The 22,747-nt window shown below is 62.2% G+C and overlaps 1 protein-coding gene across 12 annotated transcripts; it reads right to left on the bottom strand.

Annotated features, from left to right (window-relative positions):
* Positions 1 to 386: 386 nt before the first annotated feature.
* USP19 (ubiquitin specific peptidase 19) lies at positions 387 to 22,743 on the bottom strand. 12 transcript variants are annotated; one of them, XM_074835712.1, is made up of 28 exons: positions 22,646 to 22,737; positions 18,839 to 18,938; positions 18,429 to 18,673; positions 16,570 to 16,626; positions 15,378 to 15,506; positions 14,689 to 14,822; positions 13,949 to 14,356; positions 12,808 to 13,075; positions 12,518 to 12,674; positions 12,341 to 12,412; positions 11,731 to 11,846; positions 11,196 to 11,410; positions 10,724 to 10,925; positions 10,504 to 10,637; positions 10,156 to 10,314; positions 9,959 to 10,069; positions 9,682 to 9,792; positions 9,428 to 9,529; positions 8,535 to 8,675; positions 8,273 to 8,391; positions 7,910 to 8,047; positions 7,456 to 7,820; positions 6,663 to 6,773; positions 5,932 to 6,148; positions 5,456 to 5,608; positions 5,185 to 5,348; positions 4,923 to 5,101; positions 1,928 to 3,054 (listed from the first exon to the last, which is right to left on the bottom strand). In XM_074835712.1, exons 3-28 carry the CDS (start codon positions 18,535 to 18,537, stop codon positions 2,821 to 2,823), a joined length of 4,305 nt encoding a protein of 1,434 aa, XP_074691813.1. In that variant the 5' UTR covers positions 18,538 to 18,673; positions 18,839 to 18,938; positions 22,646 to 22,737; the 3' UTR covers positions 1,928 to 2,820. The 12 variants fall into 12 exon arrangements, with proteins under 12 accessions (XP_074691819.1, XP_074691820.1, XP_074691813.1 ...); XM_074835711.1 differs by lacking the exon at positions 18,839 to 18,938 and having other exon boundaries at positions 22,646 to 22,743; XM_074835710.1 differs by having other exon boundaries at positions 18,429 to 18,938.
* Positions 22,744 to 22,747: the final 4 nt, after the last annotated feature.

Genomic DNA, 22,747 nt, shown 5'->3' with positions numbered 1-22,747 from the left:
ACCCAGCAGGCTCTGGGGGCTGGTTTCTGCCCTGGTCTGGGCTGCTTTGAGGACAGAGTAGGACATCCTCGTGCCACAGAGGGTGGAACAGACCTGATGGAAATCACCTTTTTGCCTTGAAGGCTTCAGGACACCTCAGGGCCACACCTGGAACCTGGCAGGCACCTGGGGGAGGTTCTGCCTGCAGCGCTGGTGCCCTGGGGTTGGGGCCCACAAGCTGCTGCATGAGGGCACCCAGGGTGGCAGGGTGCTGGGGACCCCAACACCACACTGGGGCAGGGGGGGGGCTCACCAGGCACCAGAGTGTCCCAGGGGACAGCAGGCAGCAGAGGCGAGTGGAGTTCAGCGAGTTTAATGAGTGCAGGACAAACCCCGACCCCCCACCCTGTCCCTCCCACCCCCTCCCCGGTGCCCGGCCCGGCCCGCACCCCCCGGGGCAGGCGCCCTGCAACACCCTTAGTCGACTTCTTCCATGCTGCTGTAGGAGGGGGCCGGGCGCTCAGCGGGGCTGGCGAAGCGGTCGGGGAGGCCTTCCGCGGCCAGCGCCGGAGCTCCTTCGGGGGCCAGGCCGGATCCAAACGGCACCGGGGGCAGTCCCTGCAAGCAGAAGGCAGGCGTGAGAGGGAGACCAGGGGTGCGAGAGGGAGACCAGGGCCCTGCCCTCCCATCTTCTCCTTCCCTGCCAAGGGCACAGGGTGCCTGGGGGGACATGGCCCCTCAGGATAGGGACCCCACACAGCATCCGTGGCCCGGAGAGCCGCAGCTGGTGCCAGCCCCCAGCAGGAGGGCAGGGGGAAGGCAACGTGCCCAGGGCTCCCAGCAGCAGCCCCCGCCCGAGGAAAGCCAGGCTGTGACACGCTCAGCCCGGCCCCGGCGCTGCCGCCTCTCCCCAGCCCGGCACTCGTGCCCCCGGGGCTGCCGCGGCCAGGGCCGGTCTGAGCAGAGCCCCGCGCCCCGGCACGGGCACCCAGCCAGGCCGGGCGGCAGCGGCGAGCTACGGGGCAGGCTGCCAGCCTGTTCTGAGGAACAGCAGCACAGGACCAGAGGGGATTTCCAGGGCCGAGAGCGCCTAGCCCGGGCCTCGCTGCCGGCCACCCACCTGCGGGGAGGGTGGGCAGGCAGGTGCAGGCAGGGGCTTGTGGGCCCCAACCCCGGGGTGCCGGTGCCAGGCGGAGCAGAGGTCACCCCACCGGCGCCGGGCACTGACTCAGCCCCACGAGGCCAGCGCCATGGGCAAGCGGGGGAAGTCGCTGAGGCCCAGGGCTGCAGACAATGAGGCGACTGTTCCAGGACAGCCACCTTATGACCACGGCACGGCCCCGCCGGGCTCCCCGGCTGGGTCCCGCTCGGCAGGGAGGCCACCACGGCACACGTGCGAGAGGGGTGCAGGATCGAGGCGGCGGGGGAGCCCTGGGCTCCTCATTGTCTGGCTCAAGCCCCAGCCAGAAACACAGGGGAGCCCCTTCCCTGCCAAGCATCCTTCCCCAAGCCAGCCAAGGGCACTGCCGGCGGGACGGCAGCGGAGACGGAAAAGGAAGTCACACGGCTCTGAAGTCACCTCTCCCACCCAAACACGCCGGAGCAGTCTGAGCCACGCTCAGCCAAGGGCAACACGTCTCAATGTCAGACACCTCTGGAGCTCCAGCCCATACCCTGGCCTCACCGGGCTCCCCAGGTCCTGCACATGCCCCGCCAGGGCTGCTGTTCCAGGGCTGGGGAGGGGGAGCCCAGCTTGTGCCCCGTGGCATCGGCAGGCAAAGCTCTGCCCTGAGCCTTCTGCCACACAGGGTGCACCGGGCACCCGGTGGAGCCCAGGACACGGGGACTGGGCTGGAGAGTCTCCTCAGGCACAGGAAGGGCACCAGCTACAGTGCAGAGTCCCTGCCCCTGTGTGGGGTCCCATCGCACAGGACAGGGACGCTGCATCTCTTTGGAAAAACCTGGCTTTATTAACACACCGAGGTCCTACCTGCACTCCCCGACCCCACACCTCTCCCGCAGCACGGGCAGCCGATCCCCTTGCAAACGAGGTGCTGCACCGTGCTCCCCCAGCAGACCTGGCCCACCCCCAGACACAGCCAGGGACAGCCCACACGCCCCCCTGGGCTAGGGGCTGGTGGGAGCCAGTAGCCCCCGGAGGCAGGTGCTCCCCCTGGGCACCCCAGCAGCTGCTTGAGGGAAGAGGAGCTGTGGCAGGGGCTGAGCCTCCAGGGAAGCACACGAGCCCACAGTGACAAGCCCATTTGGCCCCAGCACAACTGGTGCAGGGGCAGCTGGCACCGGGAGGCTCAACGGGGGGCTGGCAGGAGGGACCGGGCTGGCCCAGGAGCCTGGTTGTGCCAGCCCCAGGGATCGCAAGGCCCCTGCAGCAGCACAGCTGGGAGCCAGGACCCGTGTCAGGGCATCCTGCCCTTGCTGTAGCCTCCCAACAGGTCTCCAGTTCTTTCCTGGGAGCCAAACAGAGGTGGGTGATGTTCCTGGGGGGACTCCCAGGCCCCAGCCGCGCTGCAGTGGCAACATCCCTTCCTGAGCAGCAGGTAGCCACGAGGTCTGTCCCGCTCCCAGCGGGCAGCAAGGGTGAGGGAGGGCAGATGGGCTGCTGGTTCTGGGCCTTGGCAAGGCAGCGGGCTGGCCACACAACCCTGCCAGCTGGCACGGGAGATGCCAGAGCAGACAGGCAGGAGCCGACAGCCCCACACTTCCCTTGGTGAGTCCTTCCCGGCAGTTTCTGTCCTGCTGCCCGACGTCTTCGTCGTGTAGCGTTCTAGGACAGTGCGTGCCCCGGCAGCCCTGCTCCCGCAGCTGGCCGCGTACCCGTGCCTATCTCCAGCGGGTCTGGTAAATGAGCGGGTAGAAGACATTCAGGAAGAGAGCCACAATTGCGGCCGTGGTGGCCAGGACAAAGTATCTGACGCAGCCTTCATCTGGGTGCTGGGAGATGCCCGGATTCCGCTTCTGGCCACGGGGCCTCCAGCAGTTTCTTGCAGGCCTTTGGGGCGCCTCGAGCTGCAGCTCTTGTTCTTCAGCCTCCAGTTCCTGCCAGATCAGAGAAGCCTGCGATGTGGAAACCTGCGTCAGCACTTGGAGAACACAACGGGCAACACCCCTCGCCATCCCCCGGGGCAAGCGGCTACCTGCAAAGCCCAGCCCCGTGCCCAGCCAGCCCTCCTCCCCATGCAGCACCATCGCGGTCGCGCCCGCCCCCGCGGCTCTTCGGGGGTCTTCGGGGTCTCCGGAACGTGGGGCGCAGCCGGGCAGCTCTGCGGAGGGAGCGTGGGCAGCTGCCAGGCTGGGTCTTCGTGGGGAGCGGAACGGGCAGCCGGATCCCGGTGGAGCTGATGCGCTGGCATTGGTGGGTTCCAGGTGGTGAGGAGGCAGGGAACAGCCAATCACAGCCCAGCTTTTAGGATCTCTCAACAGGATCTTTCAGACGACAGCCAATCCAGAGCCAGCTGGGGCAGCAGGAGTGGGAGGTGCGGTCACAGCACAGCCAGTCACAGCTCTGCTTTGGTGGGTGGGGATGCTTCGACAGCCAATCGTAGCCTGGCTTCCAGGAGGATTATCTGCAGGCAGCCAATCACAGCCTGGCCCTCACTGTGCAGGGAGGGGGGGGAAATCTTGCCGAGCAGCCAATCAGGGCGCAGGTCTCCGGAGGGCAGCCAGTGCCTGGGAGGGTGCAGGGGGGGTCCGAGGCGCTGAAGGACCCGCTGAGCCCTGGCGGGATCCAACGCGCCCCATCACTGCGGGGGATCTGGCGCTGCCAGGGGCCCGCTGAGCCCCGGTGCCATGAGGGGACCCGCTGAACCCCGGCGCCGTGGGGCGGACAGTGAGCCTCGGTGCCACCCCGGGCCCCCCAAGGCTCCCGCTGCCGGCGTGGGAGAAGCAGCACAGCCTTCCTGTTGCCCAGGACCCCCCCTCAACGAGGGGAGCTGCTCCAGGACACGCACAGAGCACCTCCCACCAAGGGCAGGAACAGCCCAGGTAGGAGGACACCAACATGCTGGACGCTCCCTGGCCACAGGGACAGGCAGCTCCTGTCCCCAGCCGAGAGGGCAGAACCGGGGTGCCGGGCTGAGGGCTGCGCGAGCCAGACGGGTCAGGAAGCCCCACAGGGCACACGCGTGTGCAACTATGCCTAGAGATGAGCTGAGCATCATCCTCAGAGCCCATGGGGCCACGGGGGTGCTGAGCGCAGAGGGAAGGGCTGCAGCACAGCGATGCAGGGTGGGGGCTGGCCAGGTGGGCGCTGCGTCACGCCCCAGCCTGGGCCTTCATGTCAGACGTTCACGCAAAGATCAGCCCGACTGCTCCCCACCAGCACATGCTGAAAGCAGCCTGCAGGCTGGCCCACCCCTCCCCTCCCCTCCCCTCCCGGGCAGCCCGGCAGCAAGAGCTCGCTCTGGCAGGTCTCTCTTCAGCACCCTGCAGAGGCTGCCAGGCCTCTGGCTCAGCGCTGGCATTTGCCTTTTTTGCACCTAGCTTGGCCCCGAGCTGGGCCCCAGCAGAAAGCGTCCCCCACACCCTGCCTCGAGAGCGGCTGCGGAGGGCAGGTTCTCACTGCTCCCTGGCACAGCCAGCTCCTGCTGTGTCGCTCACAGCCTTCCTCCGGCACAAACCCCGGCGAGGCTGGGCCCTCTCCTGCCTCCTCCGGTGCCCTCCCATCAGCACTCCCACTCCTGACGACAGGAACCAGCTCTCCTGTCATCCCTCAGGGCAGGGACCGTCTCAAGCTCACAGAGAGAACAGAGCAAGACAGGACCCAACACGTGGTTGGTGTCGAAGAGGGGCAGAAACCACACCACAGCTGCGCCAGGCTCCGTGGGTGCTGGCAGATACCGGGCCGGGCCCTGTGCGTGGGCACTTGGGAACGTTTCAAGGCTCTGCGTGGCTCCAACAGCGCCGAAAGGGACGCGAGCTCTCACCTGGCTGGCAGCAGCTTCGGCAGAGGGGGTGCGCTCGGCTCGGTGGTCTGGGGGGTGCCCTGGCAGGGGTCTCTCCACAGGAGAGTTCCTCCGGCGATAGAAGAGGACGTAAGCGTATCTGGTTACCACCTGGCTCTCGTCCACGGTGGTGACTGTGCTGTCGTCAAAGAGCCGCCAGCCTGAGAGGAGAGAAGGGTTAAAGCAAGCAGACAGGCCATGGCTGCAGGAGCAGGGAGGGTAAAGAGGGAGGGCAGATCCTCACCCACATCGCTGCGCTGGCTGTTCTTGTCATTGGGCAGGCGGGCGTACGCTGTGTAGTGCCCCCCAATCATGCCTCCGTAGTGGTTGATCACAGCGTACAGGTCGTACATGGGCAGCTGCTGCTCGCCCTTCCGCCCGATGCAGAACTTGCTCAGGTCCAGGCTTCTGGGGAGAGACACGGGGACAAATTGGGGCCGGTCAGTGTTAGGCAGGGACAGGTTGGGCTGTAAAGCAGTGCCAACCCAGCCATTTCACCCCTCCCAGGCTCTCACCGGACGGGGAAGTCCACCATGTCGTTGATCTTGTCTCTCCAAATAAAGCTACGGAAGGAGAAGCGCTTGAGCTGGATGATGAGGACGTTGGGCAGCCGCCACAGCATCAGCTGCTTGGAGGCCTCGCGGTGCTGCTTGCACTTGGGGCAGTACCTGGGGGAGGAGTAGGGTCATTACCGGCATGGGGAGAGCCTCAGGCCTCGTGGCCCAGCCCAGCCCCGAGGTCCCCCCACATGTGGGGCTGGCAGAGGAGACGCGGCAGGTCTCAGCCTCCCCTGCCAGGGACAAGCCAGCACAGTGCTGCGGAGCACTAGCATTGCTCCCTGCTTATGGCCTCCCTCCCCAGCGCACAGGGAAGGCCAGCCCAACGCTCCTGGCTGCCAGAAGAAACAGCGTGCAGGCCCGGGCAGCTCCCGGGAAACCCCCCACTGCTGCCTGGGCCCACGGGCTGGAACCCACCCTGCTGCCTTTCTCACCATGCTTCCTCCGGAGCCAGGACTTCGGGCTTGGTGAAGAGATTGAGGCACTGCTCCAGGGTGAAGTGGCCAGCCCGGGCTGCTTCACTGGCCGAGCCTGGATCCTCCACACACTCCAGCTCCTTGGACTCCACCAACACAAATTCCTTGAGGCGCTCATTGTTCTTCCACACCAGAGCGAGGGAGCAGTCGTCTGTCAGCTCCAGGGGGGTGTCACCTGCAAAGGGGTGCACACCTCACATACCTGCCCTACACCAGGCCAGGCCAGGCCACCTTGCCAGGGCTAGGAGCAGTCTTGCCCATCCAGTGCTTGCCAGGAATGGAGAAATGCCCCATGGCCACATTCACCACCCCACAGCAGCGGGGCGCAAGGCTGACACAGCCCCTCTCGGCAGCGCCTACGTAACCACTGCTGGATGGGGGCACCCATCCCACCCCGACAAGAGATCACAGACCCTCTGCGGATACAGGAGGTTGAAGGGAATGGGGTCTATTTGCTGAGGAGAGCAGGAATGTCATGCCCAAGAAGAACTTCCAGGCAGCAGCTCTGTGCAGCAGAGCCCTGCCCTCCCCTGTGCCAGACACAGCTTTCACTGTCCAGCCTCAGGCCACTGTCACATCTGGGGTTCACCTTGTGTCAGGCAGCCTCTGGCTCCTCGGCCAGGCAGATCCACCACCCTGCCAGAAGCCATGAGGGATGAAGGTGGCACTTTCCGGGGCTCTGGGCTCACCTTTATCTTCCAGCTTGTGCTCTCGGTTGGCAGCGTCGATCTTGTTGATGTAGAACTGCGTGGCGCGGGCGCTCAGCGAGTCTGGAGTGTGTTGGTACCCAGGGATGGCAGCTGTGGACAGGCAGGGACAGATCTGTGGTGGCACTGCCTGTCTGCCCTGCGTAGGGGCCAAGAATTTGCAGTGCCCCCACCCCCACCTCACATGCTACGGCCTTGCAGGGACACAACCACGTGCCCCATGTCCTTGACTATTTTTAGCAGGCGCCTGCCCCTGGCAAACTGCGATCCTCTGCCTGCCTTGCCCCTTCGCTGCACATTGCTGCCATCCTGAGACGAGTGTCTGGAAACGTGACAGGCAGGCAGCCGAGTGCGAGAGGCTGCTCCCGTGCAGCTGAGTCAGAGCGAGGGAAACGCTGCGGCTCACAGCCCCGAGGGGTTCAGCCCGCACCGGGTTCTGCCCTCCCACGGGACTCTTGGGAGGTTTCTGCCAGCCCCTTGCCTTCCCACAACAACAAAACACTCCAGCTTCTTTCTTCATCAGGTCTCCACTCTGCCCCGTGGGCCCTGCCAGGGCAAGGCAGAGCATGGGCAGGCAGGCATTTCAGGTGGGGCAGCACTGCCAAAACACAGCTCCCAGGGCCTCGTGTTCCCCAAGGGTCTCCGGGCCAAGTTCACAAGGGGAGAACAGATGTTGTGGTGGGAGGACACCCCAAGGAGGAGGAGTTGCTCCTGTTTTGTCTCGGGGCTGCCTGAGCTCCTGGCACACACGCAGTTACCCTGCAGCACCTCTTACCTTCTGGCTTGAGGGCTCTCTCATAGGACGGCTCCTTCTCGCAACAGCTGTCGCCCTGCGACTCCATGTGCTCGGAGAAGCCCGAATCCAAGCTCAGCAGGGAACTCCTGGCTGCCAAGACCTTGCTCCGGACAGTGCCGGTGTCCGCCAGCTCCGGGTGCAGCTCGGGCACAGCTGGCGAGAGCGGGGGCTCCTGCAGGAGGCTGGAAGCCCTATCCCCGTCCCCCAGCTCGGGGGCAGATGTGGCTGCTGCACAGCTGCTCTTGGCTGGGGGTTCCAGCTTGTCTGGGAGCAGAGGCTGCAGCCCCTGCTCCGGTGACATCCGGCCCAGCTGGAACGGAGGCTGGAACACGCTGACTGAGTACCTGGGCAAGGAGGTGGCAGTCAGAGCTGGCGAAGCAGAGGGCTGAGCTCAGCTCTGGGGCAGAAGCACCCTCCTTCCCCAGACCCTCACCTTGCGTAGCCCTCCAGCAGCTGGGCCAGGCGGGCGTAGGTGAGGCGGGATTCCGGCACGCTGATGAGGAAGGGGAAACCGATGTTCTCGGGGCGGCACAAAGCCTTGTGGTCCGGCCAGTGTGTTTTCTGACATGCCCTGTAACACATACAGCCCCTGCTGAACCCAGCATCCGCGACCGCCCTGGGCAGGAGCACGGCAGGGCCAGTGGGGTGTGCTGGGGGTGAGGGGAGCACCGTGAGCCAGACTGGCTTCCTCCCAAAGGCCAAGCCTATCCCACCTCCTCCTAGTGAGCTGAGCTCTCCCACCCAGCCTTTCAAGGCACGAGATCATCCCTCCCTGCCAGGCACCAAGCCAACTCACACGTTGCAGTAACCGACTCGATAGCACCTCGTGCAGCGCCTGAGCTTCTCATCCTCCGGCAGCTGCTTCTTCTGGCAGGCTGCACACTTGGCGACGGGGCCGCTGGGCACCTGCGGACGCTGCAGGAGAAAGGACCCATAGGGCAGGGAAAGGCACTCGGGCAGCCTCGGTGGGCATCCGTGCTCGCTGCAGCTCGTCACCCTTGCATGCAGCTCTCCCCCTCCTGCTCAGCCTCCCTGTGTGTCCCAAAATCCCCTCGTACCTGCTGGACCTGCAGCTCCACGACCCGCTCCTTAGCCAGCTCTGGAGACAGCACCTCAAAGCAGAGCAGCAGGTCCGTGGGGGAGACCGTGTCCAGCGAGTTGGATGGCAGGAACATGCGGTGGAAGCGATTCTTGATCACCTGCCAGAAAAACAGTGGAGTGGCACCGTGTGAGGGCTGCCCCACGCTTCCTCTCCTGAGAATGTCTTATGAGGAGTGGCTGAGGGAACTGGGGGGGGGTTTAGTCTGGAGAAGAGGAGGCTGAGGGGAGACCTCATCGCCCTCTACAACTCCCTGAAAGGAGGGTACAGAGAGGGGGGATGAGTCTCTTGACCCAAGGAACAAGCGCCAGGACAAGAGGGAATGGCCTCAAACTGCGCCAGGGCAGGGTCAGACTGGCTCTTAGGAAGTATTTCTTTGCAGAAGGGGTTGTTGGGCGTTGGAATGGGCTGCCCAGGGCAGGGGGGGAGTCCCCATCCCTGGAGGGGTTGAAGAGTCGGGTTGACCCAGCGCTGAGGGATCTGGTGGAGTTGAGAATGGTCAGTGTGAGGTTAATGGTTGGACTGGAGGATCTTCAAGGTCTTTTCCAACCCAGATGATTCTGTGAAAGCCACAGACAGCAGCCCCACAGGGATGCTGTGCTCAGCTCACCCCCACCCTGCCAGGGGAGGATGGACATCCCTTGCCCTACTGCGGTGGCCAAGCCCTTCTAAGCAGGGATCTGCCTGGCAGCACCCTGTGCCCGACACTGCCAGGCATGGACAAAATCCATCCCATGGATACACTGGATATGGGCAAGCGACTGTCGGTGGCCATATTCCCTGCGGAGCTCGGGGAGCCAGAACACCCACAACAGCAGCCCATGGGTTGCTCCCCAGCTTGAGCACTCTCACCTCTGCCAGGCGCAGGTTTTCTGGCTTCACGCGCACGCTGTGGGCCACCGAGTCAAGTACCTCCATGGCACTGGAGTTCTCCTTGCTGATACTCACGAGGAACTACCACCAAGAAAGTGCCACAACAGTCACACCACACCAAGGCATATTGGTTACTTAACACAAGGCTCAGCCTGCTGGTACATGACCAGCTGCCTGAGGCACCTCCAGGAGCCCTCTCAGGCTCCCTCCCCACAGTAGATGGTGTCCTTTACCTTGATGGGTTTCTTGTGCGGCTCCTTTGCGAAGTAGTAGACAGTCAGCACCTTCTGCTTTTGCGGGAGGGGCACAGGGAGGTACAGGAAGGGGTCAAAGGTGATGGACACCTGCAGATATGAGAGCACACTCAGTTGTGGGAAGCGGTTGTAGCTGAGATCAGCAGGGAGGCAGCCCCAGCCGACATGAGATCCAGCCTTGCCCTGTGCTCTCTGAGGGTCAGGAGCCTGCTGCTGCGCAGCTAGGACTGGGACAGAGCCTCCAGGGCTGCCCTACCTTGGAACACACTGGGCACACCAGTTTGGATTTGTACTGGCCCTGGAAAAGGTCCACAATGAAAGAGTCATTTCTCATCTTATGTCGCTGCCAGGCCTCCTCAGCTACCACCTGTGGGGAGAAAGGTCTCAGAACTACACTAAATCACCCAGGCTAGAGCTTGCTCTCACAGTGGATTTGTGGAGGAACATCCTCACCTCGTCCGGCCTCCCATCTGAGTCAACGGTCTCTGTGTAGGGCTTGTTCTGGATGCGGTTGAGGTCCTCGTGCAGGCCATCGAGCAGGAAGGCCATGAACTCCTGAGCATCGTGCTGGGCGTAGCCAGTGAACTGGCTGGCCTTGCTGGCCACGATTGCCTGGGAAGAGGCACAGTGGTCACGGCTGGCCAGCAGCTCCCCCGGCAGCACTGCCTATGCTCCACACAAAGTCTGTCTGCACCCACCCACACCCACCCAGCTCTCTGTGGCACTAACAGGGCAGCCAAACGCCCACAGAGGAGGGCTGGGGACCCACAGCGACCTCCTGCGTAGCGCCTGTGGCCCTACCTTCAGTTTAGAGGGCTGGAAGGCATGGTGCGTGCCCTTCCACAGCGCTCGAAGCAGCATGGCAAAGCCGATGGCCAGGCGTCCCCCCGTCCCCAGCGGGTTGTTGCAGTTGATTTCCAACTCAAAGGACCGATCTGCAAGAGACACAGGAGAGCGAGGGTGGCCGCTGGCTGCGCTGTCCGAGCAGCAGGGTTCTGCTGGGCTCCCGGCGTGGGCTCACCATGGAAGTAATCCCGCAGCTCCCGGGTGTTGGACAGGGACTGGATGACGCTGTTCATGAAGCAGGTGTTGCCCAGGTTCACCAGCCCCGTGAAACCAGGCAGACAGACCTTCTTCTTCTCATCCTCATCCTCGTCATCCTCCACGCTCTCGGTGCTCACGGGGCTGTGTGTCATCGGTGGCACCATGCAAGTTGGTTTGGGCTGCCAAAGCAGAGGTGGGTGTGAGGGTGCTGCGCTTGGGGGGTCTCTCTGGGAACACCAGGGAAACCCAGAAAGCCCAAGGCACCCCTCAGACAGAGCTGGAGCCATCACACCATCTCCCACAAGCCCCTGATCCTGCCAGCTAGGACTGAGGAGCACCACCACCTCCTCCACAACAGTTTGCCATCCCCAGAGTGACACCGAGGAGGTGGGGTCCCACAAGGACCTTTCCTCCCACCCAGGTCAAATCCAGCGTGGGGCCCCACTCACCGATGGGATGTGCGGCTCTTGTTTCACTGCCACATGCTCTGGGGCTGTACGGGCTGCCACGCCATCCAGACCCCCATCTTCTACACGCGGCTTCTCTTTGTCGCTGGCTCGGGCCTCTTCCTTGCTGGACAGGGGGTGCTGGTTACTGCCGGGGGGGTTCTTGTCCAGAGGGGTAGGGCCTGTAGGCATGGCAACCTTTGCACCACCCACTGCACCTTAAAAAGGGGGAAGGGTGGGCCTGTGGTTAGCAGCACCGTGCGCTGCCCACGGTGGGGCTGAGCTGCTCGGTCCATGCTCACACACAGGCTCTCTCCTACCCCTCTTCCCCGTGAGCAAGGGGAACAGCGGTGCCCTTCCCCTAACATTTGGCTTGCCCTGTCCCACACCTCTCCTAGCTGCATCCGCTCAGCCCCTCTCCTTCCCCACAACCCCACACCAGAGGATCTGGCACCAACCAGCAGCTGCCAGCGGTGAGGGGGGCCCCTGCCCTGCTAGGGTGCAGCAGACAGGCAAGACAAGAAGGCAGGGTGCAGACCTCGTGTGGCTGGAGCCTCCAGCCCCCCCCAGCGCTGGCTCTGGCGTTTTTTCAGGCAGACATCGATGCGAGCCACCGTGAAGTTGTATGTGCACTGGTCCGGCTCAATAAGGTTCCTGCAAGACATGTGGCAAGTCAGGGGTGCCCCAGACCCGCCCCCAGCAGCCTCAGAGATGCTGAAGCCTCTACAAGGCAGGGCCATGGCCTCTGGGCAGACAAGACAAGGGTGGAAACCCTCAAGCCTGGCCACACTGGGCACACAGAAGGCCCCTTTCCTGGGAGATCCATTCTGCTTGGCTCCACATGCCCCTTCCTGCTGGATATCCTGCCCAAAGCGCACACAGGCTGGCCTGCCTCTGTCCCTAAGAGGTCTAGAACAGGCTGGGGGGGTACTGCGGGCAAGGAGGCACTGGGATTTCCTCCCCTGCAAGCCACCACCCAGAGCTGCAGCAGTCCAGGCTTGGGGCATTAGTCCAGCACGGTGTAAGGGAGATGTCCAGGTGCAGAAATGAGCATTCCCTGCACAGACCCACCAGTGGGGACCGGCTCCTGCTCCAGCTCTGCACTCTCAGCTCCCTCGCCCTGGCGTGGGCTAGAACAGGAGCCATACCTGAGCTTCACCTGCCACCGGAACACTGTGTGGGGGCCACAGCCAGGATGGAGGCGAAGGAAGTTTGTGTCACTGCAAAGAAATTGGGAGTGAGTGAGAAGAAGCAAACAAACAAGTAGCCCAGCCACAACCAGGAGCTCCGCAGCAGTCTGGCACCACCCCGAGGCATGCCCGTACCTCGTCTGGAACACCAGCGTGAAGTCTTGCTCCCGGAACAACACCTTGGATGTCTCCTTGTGGATCTCCTTCACGTAGACGTGCACTACCACCAGGTCGTTGCCTTTCTCATATGAGTCATTCTTGACAAAGGTCAGGCTCACAAAAGGCTCTGGCTCTGAATGAGAAAAACCATGGAGAGAGACATTACCTACTTTGCGCATTGAGGCAACGCTGCAGGTTAACCCAGGAGAGGTCCTGAACAGATGGACCTTCCCAACGGGGCTGATCCCCAGGCTCCAGCCACTCACCATCAGCTGCTGCTTCCAGAGCTACGTCATCCTTGGACCAGTCCCTCTTCTCACTGTCTCTGCCCAGGGGAGGGGTGGCTGCTGGGACAGTCTTAGAGCTCTCTCCCAGGACAGGCGTGCAGTCCCGGCCCCGCAAGGCCTCCGCAGGGCTGCCTGGCTGCAGGACTCTCTTCTCCACACAAGTGGCAACACGGTGGGGGAACACCTCTGTGGTAGCTGCAAGAGGCGGCATCTCCACAGGAACAGCCTCCTTGGCCAAAACCACAGCCTTTCAAGAGAGAGAAACACAGTGAAAAACAGGCACCGTTACTCCCAAGCTGCCCTGGCCCACCCGTTGTGACTCCTGCCAGCCAGGCAGGCACAGCTCCACACCGCCCACTTCCCCCACACATCCCACAACTCGCTTGGCCTCGTTAAGCACCACCGCCCAGCGACCGCAGGGTCACAGAATCACAGAATCATCAAGGTTGGAAAAGACCTTGAAGCTCCTCCAGTCCAACCATTAACCTCATACTGACCATTCTCAACTCCACCAGATCCCTCAGCGCTGGGTCAACCCAACTCTTCAACCCCTCCAGGGATGGGGACTCCCCCCCTGCCCTGGGCAGCCCATTCCAACGTCCAACAACCCCTTCTGCAAAGAAATACTTCCTAAGAGCCAGTCTGACCCTGCCCTGGCGCAGCTCGAGGCCATTCCCTCTTGTCCTGGCGCTTGTTCCTTGGCTCAAGAGACTCATCCCCCGTCTCTGCACCCTCCTTTCAGGGAGTTGTAGAGGGCCAGGAGGTCTCCCCTCAGCCTCCTCTTCTCCAGACTAAACCCCCCCAGTTCCCTCAGCCGCTCCCCATCAGACCTGTGCTCCAGACCCTGCACCAGCTCCGTTGCCCTTCTCTGGACATACTCGAGTCATTCAATGGCCTTTTTGGAGTGAGGGGCCCAAAACTGAACCCAGTAATTGAGGTGCGGTCCTCACATCACCCTCTCCTCCACCACAGCCAGGCCCACGCCAGCCCCTCAGCACCACCCGCGGAACCCTGGAGCCCATCTCATCAGCAGGAACAGCTCCCTGTGTGAGCAGCATTCCCTGCAGGGGGGCTGAGGGAGCAGGGGTGCCCCCCTCCGTTCACCTTGGTCCTCACGTACCTTCTCCAGTGGCGGTGCGAGGTCTGCGAGGGCTGTGGGCGCATCGACCTGGCTGGCTCTGCCATTGCGGCGGCTGCCTGCCCTCCCGCTGTGCCCTTTGCTGGGCTCCACGCTCCCAGTGACTCTGGCGTTTGGCTCCTCTTCGGTGGGAGCCACTTTGAGGTATACTGCCCGCTTGGCGCTGGGGCCGCTCTGCGTCCCTGGGCTGGCTGGGCTTTTCCCTCCCAGGGCCTCGCTTCTTCCCGGAGCCCGTTTGGGGTTGGAGGGCTCTCGCCGGGACCTCGGCAGCTCTGCGCCTTCAGCCCTCGGCTCTTCAGGGGCCAGCTCTGCAGAAGCAGCCTTCTCCTTCCCGTTCTCCCAGCATGTGGCCCCTTTGGCTAGTTCTTTGGATCCGTCTTTCCTTCTCTTCTGTGAAAAGCAATGCAGCACAGTGGGAAGGTATCCAGGTAAAAACACCCTTCACACTCTCTGCCAGCCCCTCACCCTCACTCCCCCTTCCCAGGGCATGCCGAGGCTCTGCTCCAGAACCTGGAGGCTGTGTGGCAGGTAGGAACGGGTGTACGATAACAACTCCTTCCCCGGGACAGAGACAGCTGGCTCACTGCCCTCATGGAGCACATGGACGCAGGATGTGCCCCCACATTGCTCCCTGAGCAGCTGAAGAGCAGGGAGCAAAACCCTCACCCCAGCTCCCCCGGGCTCCATAAGCTCCCTCAAAAGGCACATTCTCCCCTCCTCACCAGAAGTGAAGACCAGGTATGGAGTGGGATCTTCTTCTGAAGCACCAGCTGTAGAAAGTTGCCCTTCTTGCACTGGACCTTGCTGCAGGAACTCTCAATCTCCTCATAGAACTGACAACTCCACTGGCGCCCGTCTGGAAGCGGAGGGGGACCGCACCTCAGGCAGTGCTCCAGGCAGCTGTCACCTAACTCACAGCCCCCTTTCACCTGCCCCGAGGATCAAGGGAGCACTCATCCAGAGCCAAGGAGGCTGCAGGCAGGCTGCCACCATACCCCAGGAGCCTTCAGGGCTTCAGCCAGCTTCCCTGGATTTGCTTTGTACATCTGGCTGGCCCCCTTCCCAGAGGGAAGGCCCTGGGCCTCCCTGCCCTCAGGGGCACAGTCACTTTTCCAAGGGATACCCAGGGCCGACTCAGTCATCCCGGGGAGGAGGGGACAGAGATGCACCAGCGGGCACTTGTTCACTTGGCGCAGAGGCCAGCTCCTGTCCTCCCCAGCTCCATACCCTTCTTCTTTTACACTGCTCTCATATCAGCCCCGCTTGCTGGCTGAACCTGTGCCAGCTGACAGCAGGGCACTGCCTCTGAAGGAAAGGTTTTAAGCCTGCCTGGATCAGCCCCATGTCTAGGCCAGAGCTGCGCCAAGTCCCGCTGGAGAAACGCCTGCACCAGTTGCTCCGTTCTCCATACCTGGTAGTTTGACCACACAGTCTGTGTCGGTGAAAGCAGCATCCACATCCTCCACCTTCAGAGCTCCACTGCCTAAGTTCAGCTTGACGATGATCTCGTCAGCATTCTGCTTCCAATCCAGCAGCAGCTCTAGGAAGAGGGAGGGAAGTGTCATCCACTCACTGGGGCATGAGCCTGCGGTGCCCGCTCCTTGGCTTGGGAGCCTGAACACATGCTCAGTTCAAGGAGGTCAACACAGGGGACACAGATCATGCCAATTAAATGGGACGCTCGCAACCTGCTCTCATCAGACAGGCCACAAACAAGAGCACATGTTGCAGCAGGGCAGGTGAATCCCAGTGGGAACTGGAGAGATCAGAAAGGCAGCGCTGCTCCCAGCCCCGTCACGTGCAGCAGTGGCGGCTGGGAAGGAGGGGTGGCTCCTGCCAACTACAAAGCAATAGCTGCTTTCCCAGGGAACAAGGAAGCCACAGAATTACTCTGGGGGATTCAAGTGGACTCTGACCACAATCAGAAATTGCCACTTTCCCTTTGCAGATGCAAATCAAGCAGCCCAGCTGCAATCACCAACACCCTGTATTCCTGCCAGGTGAGCACTGTTAACACAGCTGAAACACGGGCAGGCTCGCCAGCTGGGCAAGAACACCGCACCCAGGCAGAAAATGGTGCAGCAGTGTCATTCCATCACAGGCAGAACCTCCCCCAGGTGCCTGCCAGGTTCCAGGTGTGGCCCTGAGGTGTCCTGAAGCCTTCAAGGCAAAAAGGTGATTTCCATCAGGTCTGTTCCACCCTCTGTGGCATGAGGATGTCCTACTCTGTCCTCAAAGCAGCCCAGACCAGGGCAGAAACCAGCCCCCAGAGCCTGCTGGGTGACACAACTTGGGATCTTCCCAGCCCAGCGCAGCTCCTGCTCAGGAACTGGCAGGACAGATGTCACTGTCCCGGTGTCCCAGGGCTGGGCTCGGTGACACCGTCACACCCGAGCGGGAAGCAGCCTGCCCCACGCCCAGGGCCTCTTCCTCGCAGACCACGTGCACCCTTCTCTGACCCGGGAAGGCCGCGGCCCATTAAGATCAACGCTGAGGCGAGGGAGCGCTGGGGTTAGTTCTGCTCAGTGCCGGAGCATGGCACGACGACGAGGCGAGGGCACGCCACGGCCATGCGCTGACAGCCGGCGCACGCCTCGACTTACCCTCCTCCGAGTCCTTCTCCGGGGCAGTCTCAGCCTGCTCCAGCTCAGGGCAAGACACTGGTGGGCAGAGAAGCAGAGCGCGGGCAGGTCCGTCATTCTGTCACCTCAGAGCGTGGGCCGGCACACGCTGACGCCCAACGTTTCACACATCACTTCCTTCTCCCCTCAACCTCTGCCCAGGGCTTTCATCCTCCACGTGCTGCTCATTTCCCTCCTCCTCCGCTTTCTCACACCCCTCCCCTCCCCGGAGCCCTGCCTGCAGCACCACAGCAAGTCAGACCCCAGGACAGCTGCTCTGGGCTACACCACTATACCCCAGTCTACCCAGCAGTAGAAGCAACACGTTACCACACTGCTTTGAGGCATGTCTCAGTGTGGAGCTTGTGGTAACCAGGCTGTGTGTCCCTGCTCAGCACACCAGGCCATACAGAGGAGCCCTACCTTGATCCAACGAGGATAACCTGATGTTTGGTTGTGCTCAAACCAATTCTGCTGTTAATGACAGCACCGCATGGCCCAGCCACACTTTAACATTCCCGTTCCTGCACAAGCTGCCAACATCCACGGCCGAAACCTCCTTCTAGATTGGGCTGGGGAACCAAATTGACCTGACACCTAATCCCCACTCCCTGCAGGATTACCTCCGACAGCCAGAGGCGTCTCAGGGTCCGCACCACCCTCACAGGGCGGTGAGCTCTGCCAGACAAGGGGCTTAAAGTGACAGCACCTTGTCCTGGAGCAAAGAAACAGTGGCAACTGAGGCTGTTTTCCCCACCCCAGAGCACTCAGAGGGCTGTCACTACCTCCCTTGACTGGCTACAAACCAGTAGGAAACCTCTGCTGACCACCACGGTCACTGGTGCGAAGCTGCGGCTGGCAGTGGGAGAAGCGCTGCAGAGGCACTGCCTGGAGGATCTACAGCGTGCTCCAGCCCCTCATCACCCCTGCACAGAGGGGGACGGAGGCAGCATGACCACACTGCAGCCCCTGTGAAGGCAAGAGCCCCCTGCTTCAGAAGGAGCGGAGGGTCAGGCCTTACCAGAGAAACAGCACACCTCCCACTTGAGAGAAGGCACAACGCTGCGCTCTGTGCACCGTGGGATTTTGCATCGGGGACTGCAGCCGGCCATTCCAGCACAGATCTCAGTAAGCTCTCATTTACCTTGGCCTATAAAACACCCTGTGATTTTGAGGTTACAACAGTCATAACGGAGCAGGCACAGAAATCAAGCAATTTTCCAGGGCCGCAGGGACTCTTGTTCGCATCCTGCCCACAGGCATTCCCTGCACCTGAGGCATCGTTTTTGTCATCGGACACACAGGAGCTACAGGGGGAATTACTCCACAGCAACCATTTCACTTGAGCCACACCTTGCCCTGACCCAGAAGCTAAAGCACCAGCCCTACCCGCGGGCCCCACACTCGGCAGGTGCTGTCAGCACCCCAGCGCTGCCTCGCAGCGTCTGGCCTTGGCACATCCATGGGGAAGCAGCACTGTCTCCAGCTACAAGGGTGCCCACAGGCTTCAGTCCCACTCCCCCTGCATCGGGGCAGCTCAGTCCCAGCCAAAACCAGAGTCTAGAAATAACCACCAAGGCCAACTCCAGGCTTAAGCTAACAAGGCCACAGGCCTGACCTTTCTCACATAGCTGGGCCTAAGTAGTGCCCGAAAGAAGGAGGTTACAGGTCCAGGGAGGACACTGTGCTGAAGAGGATCCCACATCACATGGGTCACCATCAGCTGCAGGAAGCGATTAGTTAAATCTGCTTATCCTGCAGCAGATGGCTGCAAGGCTCCCACCCTGCGGTGCCCAGAAACCACGGGCCTGCTCATTGCAGCCCTGCCGAGGGGCTCTCACCTTCCTTGCTCTCCTGGTTGGCTCGATCCTTCTGCTTCTTCTTGTTGGTGGCATCATCTAAGCCCCGAGACACTCTCCTCTGGCCAGGGGCATTGGTGCTGCTGGACATTTTCAGCCGTTTGGAGGACACAAACGGCCCGCCGGGGTCAGTAATGGAGTCTGGGTCAGGGGTGCGACGTTTTCTTCCTGGCCCAGCTATCTTGGCGACTCTCTGTGGTCAAACTCTCTGGCAAGGAACTAGTGGCCTAAAGAGAGGAGAGAGCGAGCGTGGCAGCAGGTGGAGAAGGCCCAACAGCATCAGGATCCAGTCTCTGCCCCAGCATTGGGCCCTCCCAGGGCCAGTGCCCTCACACGACCTTCCCTGAAGCATTTACGGGAAGCCCCACGCAGTGCTCAGTGAGGAAACCTACCTCATCACAGCTGTTACAACGCTTACTGCCAAAAGCATGGGCTTGTCAGAGCTCCCAAGATACAACCAGGGGTCTTCTACATGTGGCCCACATTAAAAACCTGGAAAGCAATTGTCATGCTCACGGCTGCCACTACAATAACACTGGCCCAGAGGGGCCGCTGGCACTAACAAGAGCTAGAGGCAGAGCCGAGGGCGAGGACACGGGGAAGCCCTGATGTGCAAAATCGAGTCTCCAGGGTCAGCCGGGGCAGCCTGCCCCATGGCTCAGGGCAGCAGCTATTTCAGTCAAACAAGTGCCCCATGTAAGAGGGCGGGAACGGGAGCAAGTAACGCCCTAAGAAGGAAGAAAGGGGAGAAGCAGGAGCAAGCCCGGGACAGTCTCCTGTGACAGATGAGAGCAGAGCTCTCTGGCAGGAGAGTTCCTCCCCCTCCGCCCACCAGCTGGGAGCTTAACCAGCATGACTGCACCTTGCATATTCATCTCCCCGCCGGTTTACAGACAGCGTCAGCGGGGCCTGGCCTGGAAACAGGACACCTCTGCTCTTCGTGCCCCAAGGAGAGGGCAGGGCAGGCAGGGTGCTCGCCACTGCCCCCTTAGACATGCCCTCCCAGGCAGAGCCAGCTCCCCTATGGCGTTCGGGAGCCGCTGGCCCAAGGGCTGGTCTCAGTTTTGCTCTCCGATGGAACAACCCACTGAAAACGGTCCCACTCGAAGTGCCTCAGTGGAGGTGGCGAAAGCTGAGAGCTGGGAAGGCTTCCTCCCTCGCTGCCCCGGCTGCACACCCTGACCCCAGCAGCACTCACAGATCTGCAGGGGTTTGCGGAGGGGGAGTGGGCCCAGCCACGTGGATCCTGCTCACCTCCAAGTGCTGGCAGCCTGCAGCAGCTCCTGGTGCACTGATTCACACCCCATCCCACGGCCCTGCTCCCATCTGAGGGCACAGAGCTGAGTCTGACAGCATCTTGGCCTAGCCCAGCTCCACAGAGCCTGCTTCTCCCTCAGTGGGAGGCAAGGCATGCTCTCAGGAACACCCTGTCCTGCCCTCACCTGTGTACCGAGCACAGACCCCACAGCTCTGCTCAGGCAGGAGCAGGGGCAGGAGGCACCTCCAAGGGAAATGCTCAGTCAGAGGGAGCACACTGGCGGCTCTGTGCTACCTGCCCCACGTCACTGGGGCATGTTCTAGAAATGCTCAGGGCAACAAGTAGCCACAAAAGTGGAGTTGTAGCCACAAACTGCAATGGACCCCAGAGAGCAAAGAAGTCCCGCCCTGCCCTCAACTCTAGCAAAGCCAGTCCCACGGCAGGCGCTGCGCCCAAACCGTTTCTCTTCATGCCAATCCGCCCTCGTAACCAAGAGCCACCAAAGCCAAGTGAAAAGCTCAAGCACCGAGCCCAGCCTGGCTGCCTGGCACAGGCAACTCCTGCCACCCGTGGCAGAGGGGCCCGAAACAACCTGGAGACGGGGATGCTGAGCAGAGCCTGGCATCAGCCCCAAAGAGCCTGAAAGAGTACGGTAGGACAGTGACACCCCCAAGTTGCCACACACACACACTGGGTCTCCCTGGGATGCAGCAGCACCTCTGGCTGCAGAGGGAAGGGAAGGGCCTCTCGCAGCGGCAAACATGGCCATGGTTCACAAGGCTGGGCTTCTGACACTGGCAGCACGCTGCTGCTCAGCTCCAGCCCCCACCAACACCGAAACAGGCCGGCTGCAGATGCTACAGATGCTTCCTGGCACTGAGAAAGCTAACCTGGGCTTGGCAAACACACGCAAGCATTTGTTGCTGCATTTCTTTTGCCTCTAGGGTGAGAGCTCGAGGAGTGGGAGACAAGAAGCAGTGACTGCTTTGTGCAGGGCCAGGCGAGGCTCCATTGCCTCCTTCCTGCACCTCCGAAGGGGTGGCACAGGGTAACTGCTGGGCAGGGTGACAGCAAGCTCCAAAAGGGGTACTGGAGGGCTGAGAAAGTCCTCCCAAGAAGGGGTGAGAGCCAGGGCTGCACATCTGCTTTCACTCGTTCAGGAGAAGCCTGCTGCTCTCATGCCTCACTGAGGGCTCTGCTCCCTCGGGTGCTTTACCGACAGTTATTCCTGATGGCAGGCAGGAACCGAGCAGGGCTGGAGCTCTGCCTGATTCCAGCTGCCAGACTGAGAGCAGCCCGAGGCTGCTGCAGGCACCACCTGGTTTTGAAGGAGTGCAGGCAAAGCAGTGTTATTCCCATTCGACTATTCTAATCCCTGAGACTTTCTCCCTCTCTGCCATTAGGAAACGTGCAACCAGGTGCGATGTTCAGCCCCCTGGTGCGGAGGATCACAGAGGTTTTGGCACTGTGAATGTCGGGACTGTGGGAGCCACTGCAGGGGAGAGGTGGTCAAAGGCCACCCCATCTGGACAGCAGGTGTACCTCTGAGAAGCTCCTGATGGGCTGGGTGCTTGTACAAAACCTTACACAATCCTTCCCCGAGCCAGGAAAGCCTGGCCTCGCGGCTGAGAGAGGAGGCACTGCCTTGCCCTCTGCTCTCCCAGCCTTTGCATTGGTGCGATCACCCACATGGCTGCAGCACATACCGGATCAAGATGCCCAGCCAGAGCGAAACTGCTTTCTGCCAAGTTTGTCCTACCCTAAATCAGTTCCACAAGCCAGTTTGCTCTGGGGCTGCACAAACACTTTCACTGGCTCAAGAAAAGGGAGAACTCAGGAACGGGAGTGAAGAGCCAGGGAGAAAGGCCACCCCTTTCCCATTGCAGCACCAGACCGGGGTAGTGTAAATGCTCAGGGAATGACAGCAGAAGGTGCACAACAAGACATAACGTGCCCTCTGTGTTTGGGGCTCATTTAGTTCTTGGCAGGAAGAGGTCCCCTGGTTCTTGCCTGCTGCACCCCCCCCTCAGTGCCTAACGGCCTTTGCTGGGGTAGCTGCGGAGAAGCCTACCTATCCCCCAGCCTCATCCTTCCACAGACTCTTGACTGCCCCGAATACAGCCAACAGAAACTCTTCCCTCCTTGTGCACACAAGTACTTTTGGCACCTTCTGCTTCTCATCCCCCCTGAGGGATCAGAAATCTCAAGACTTGAGCTCATCTCTTACTTCAGTCTCTCGGCGTGCCTGACGCACAGGCTGAGCCAGAACGAGCACAGAGCCACTCAGAGCAGGCACCCAGCCCAGCGCTACCACACGCAACATTTCCAACCCGTGTGGAAATCAGCGTGTCCCCAAAGCACTGTGACAACAGCGAGCCTTTATAGCTGTGCTGCGTGGGGAGCCCGGCAGGCCCAGCTCCCCCCAGGCCCTGACAAGTCTCTGGGGAAGATGACTCTGATCAGACAGCAGCTGGTGGCGGGCCCCCGGCCTGTCCTGCGCTGCCGCCCGGCCTCACACATTTGGAGAGGGGAAAGGGACCGGGAACGGTGCTTCTGCCCCAGGCCCAGGCAGCGCCCCCACGCAGGCAGAGCGGCCCGTCCTGCCGTGCCCCGCGCCCCGAGGCTGGGCTGTTTGTCCCTCGCCGCCCCCACCTCCTGCCCCACCCCAAGCCCCCTCGCTTCAGGCCCCTCTCACGTCACCGCCATCCGCTACCCGCTCCCACACCGCCTCCCTCCCCGCCGCCCCGGCCCTGCCTCGCGCTCCCCGCCCCCCCCGCCTCCTCCAGCCCCCGGGCCGCATCCCGGCCTCCCACCGCCCCCGGGCCCTGCCCGCCGCCGCGGCTCTGGCCCTCACCCCGCGCCGCCCCCGGTCGCCGCTCCCCGCCCCGCCGGGCCCCGCCGCCGCCCCGGCGCGGCCGGTCCCGGCCCGTCCCGCACTCACGGCCCCGCCCGCCGCTCCGGTCTGTTTTGTTTGGAGCCGAAGTTCCGAGCGGGCCGACTCAGGAGACAGGCCCGAGCCCGTGACGCACTTCCGGAAGCCGGC

The sequence above is a fragment of the Strix aluco genome, chromosome 11 (assembly GCF_031877795.1).
Source record: "Strix aluco isolate bStrAlu1 chromosome 11, bStrAlu1.hap1, whole genome shotgun sequence".
NCBI classification, from domain to species: Eukaryota; Metazoa; Chordata; class Aves; order Strigiformes; family Strigidae; genus Strix; species Strix aluco.
The sequence above is the reverse complement of the archived record's forward strand: the minus strand, read 5'-3'. Positions and strand labels throughout refer to the sequence as shown.

Bases quoted from the DNA above. Each gene is read 5' to 3' on its own strand.
- USP19 (XM_074835711.1), bottom strand. From the start codon at position 18,537: ATGTCCAGCAGCACCAATGCCCCTGGCCAGAGGAGAGTGTCTCGGGGC. The intron at 10,926-11,195 runs GTGAGTGGGGCC...CTGCTTTGGCAG, and splicing joins AAGAGCCGCACATCCCATCG to CCCAAACCAACTTGCATGGT. The intron at 8,392-8,534 runs GTACGAGGGGAT...TTTCTCCTGCAG, and splicing joins TGGAGCTGCAGGTCCAGCAG to CGTCCGCAGGTGCCCAGCGG.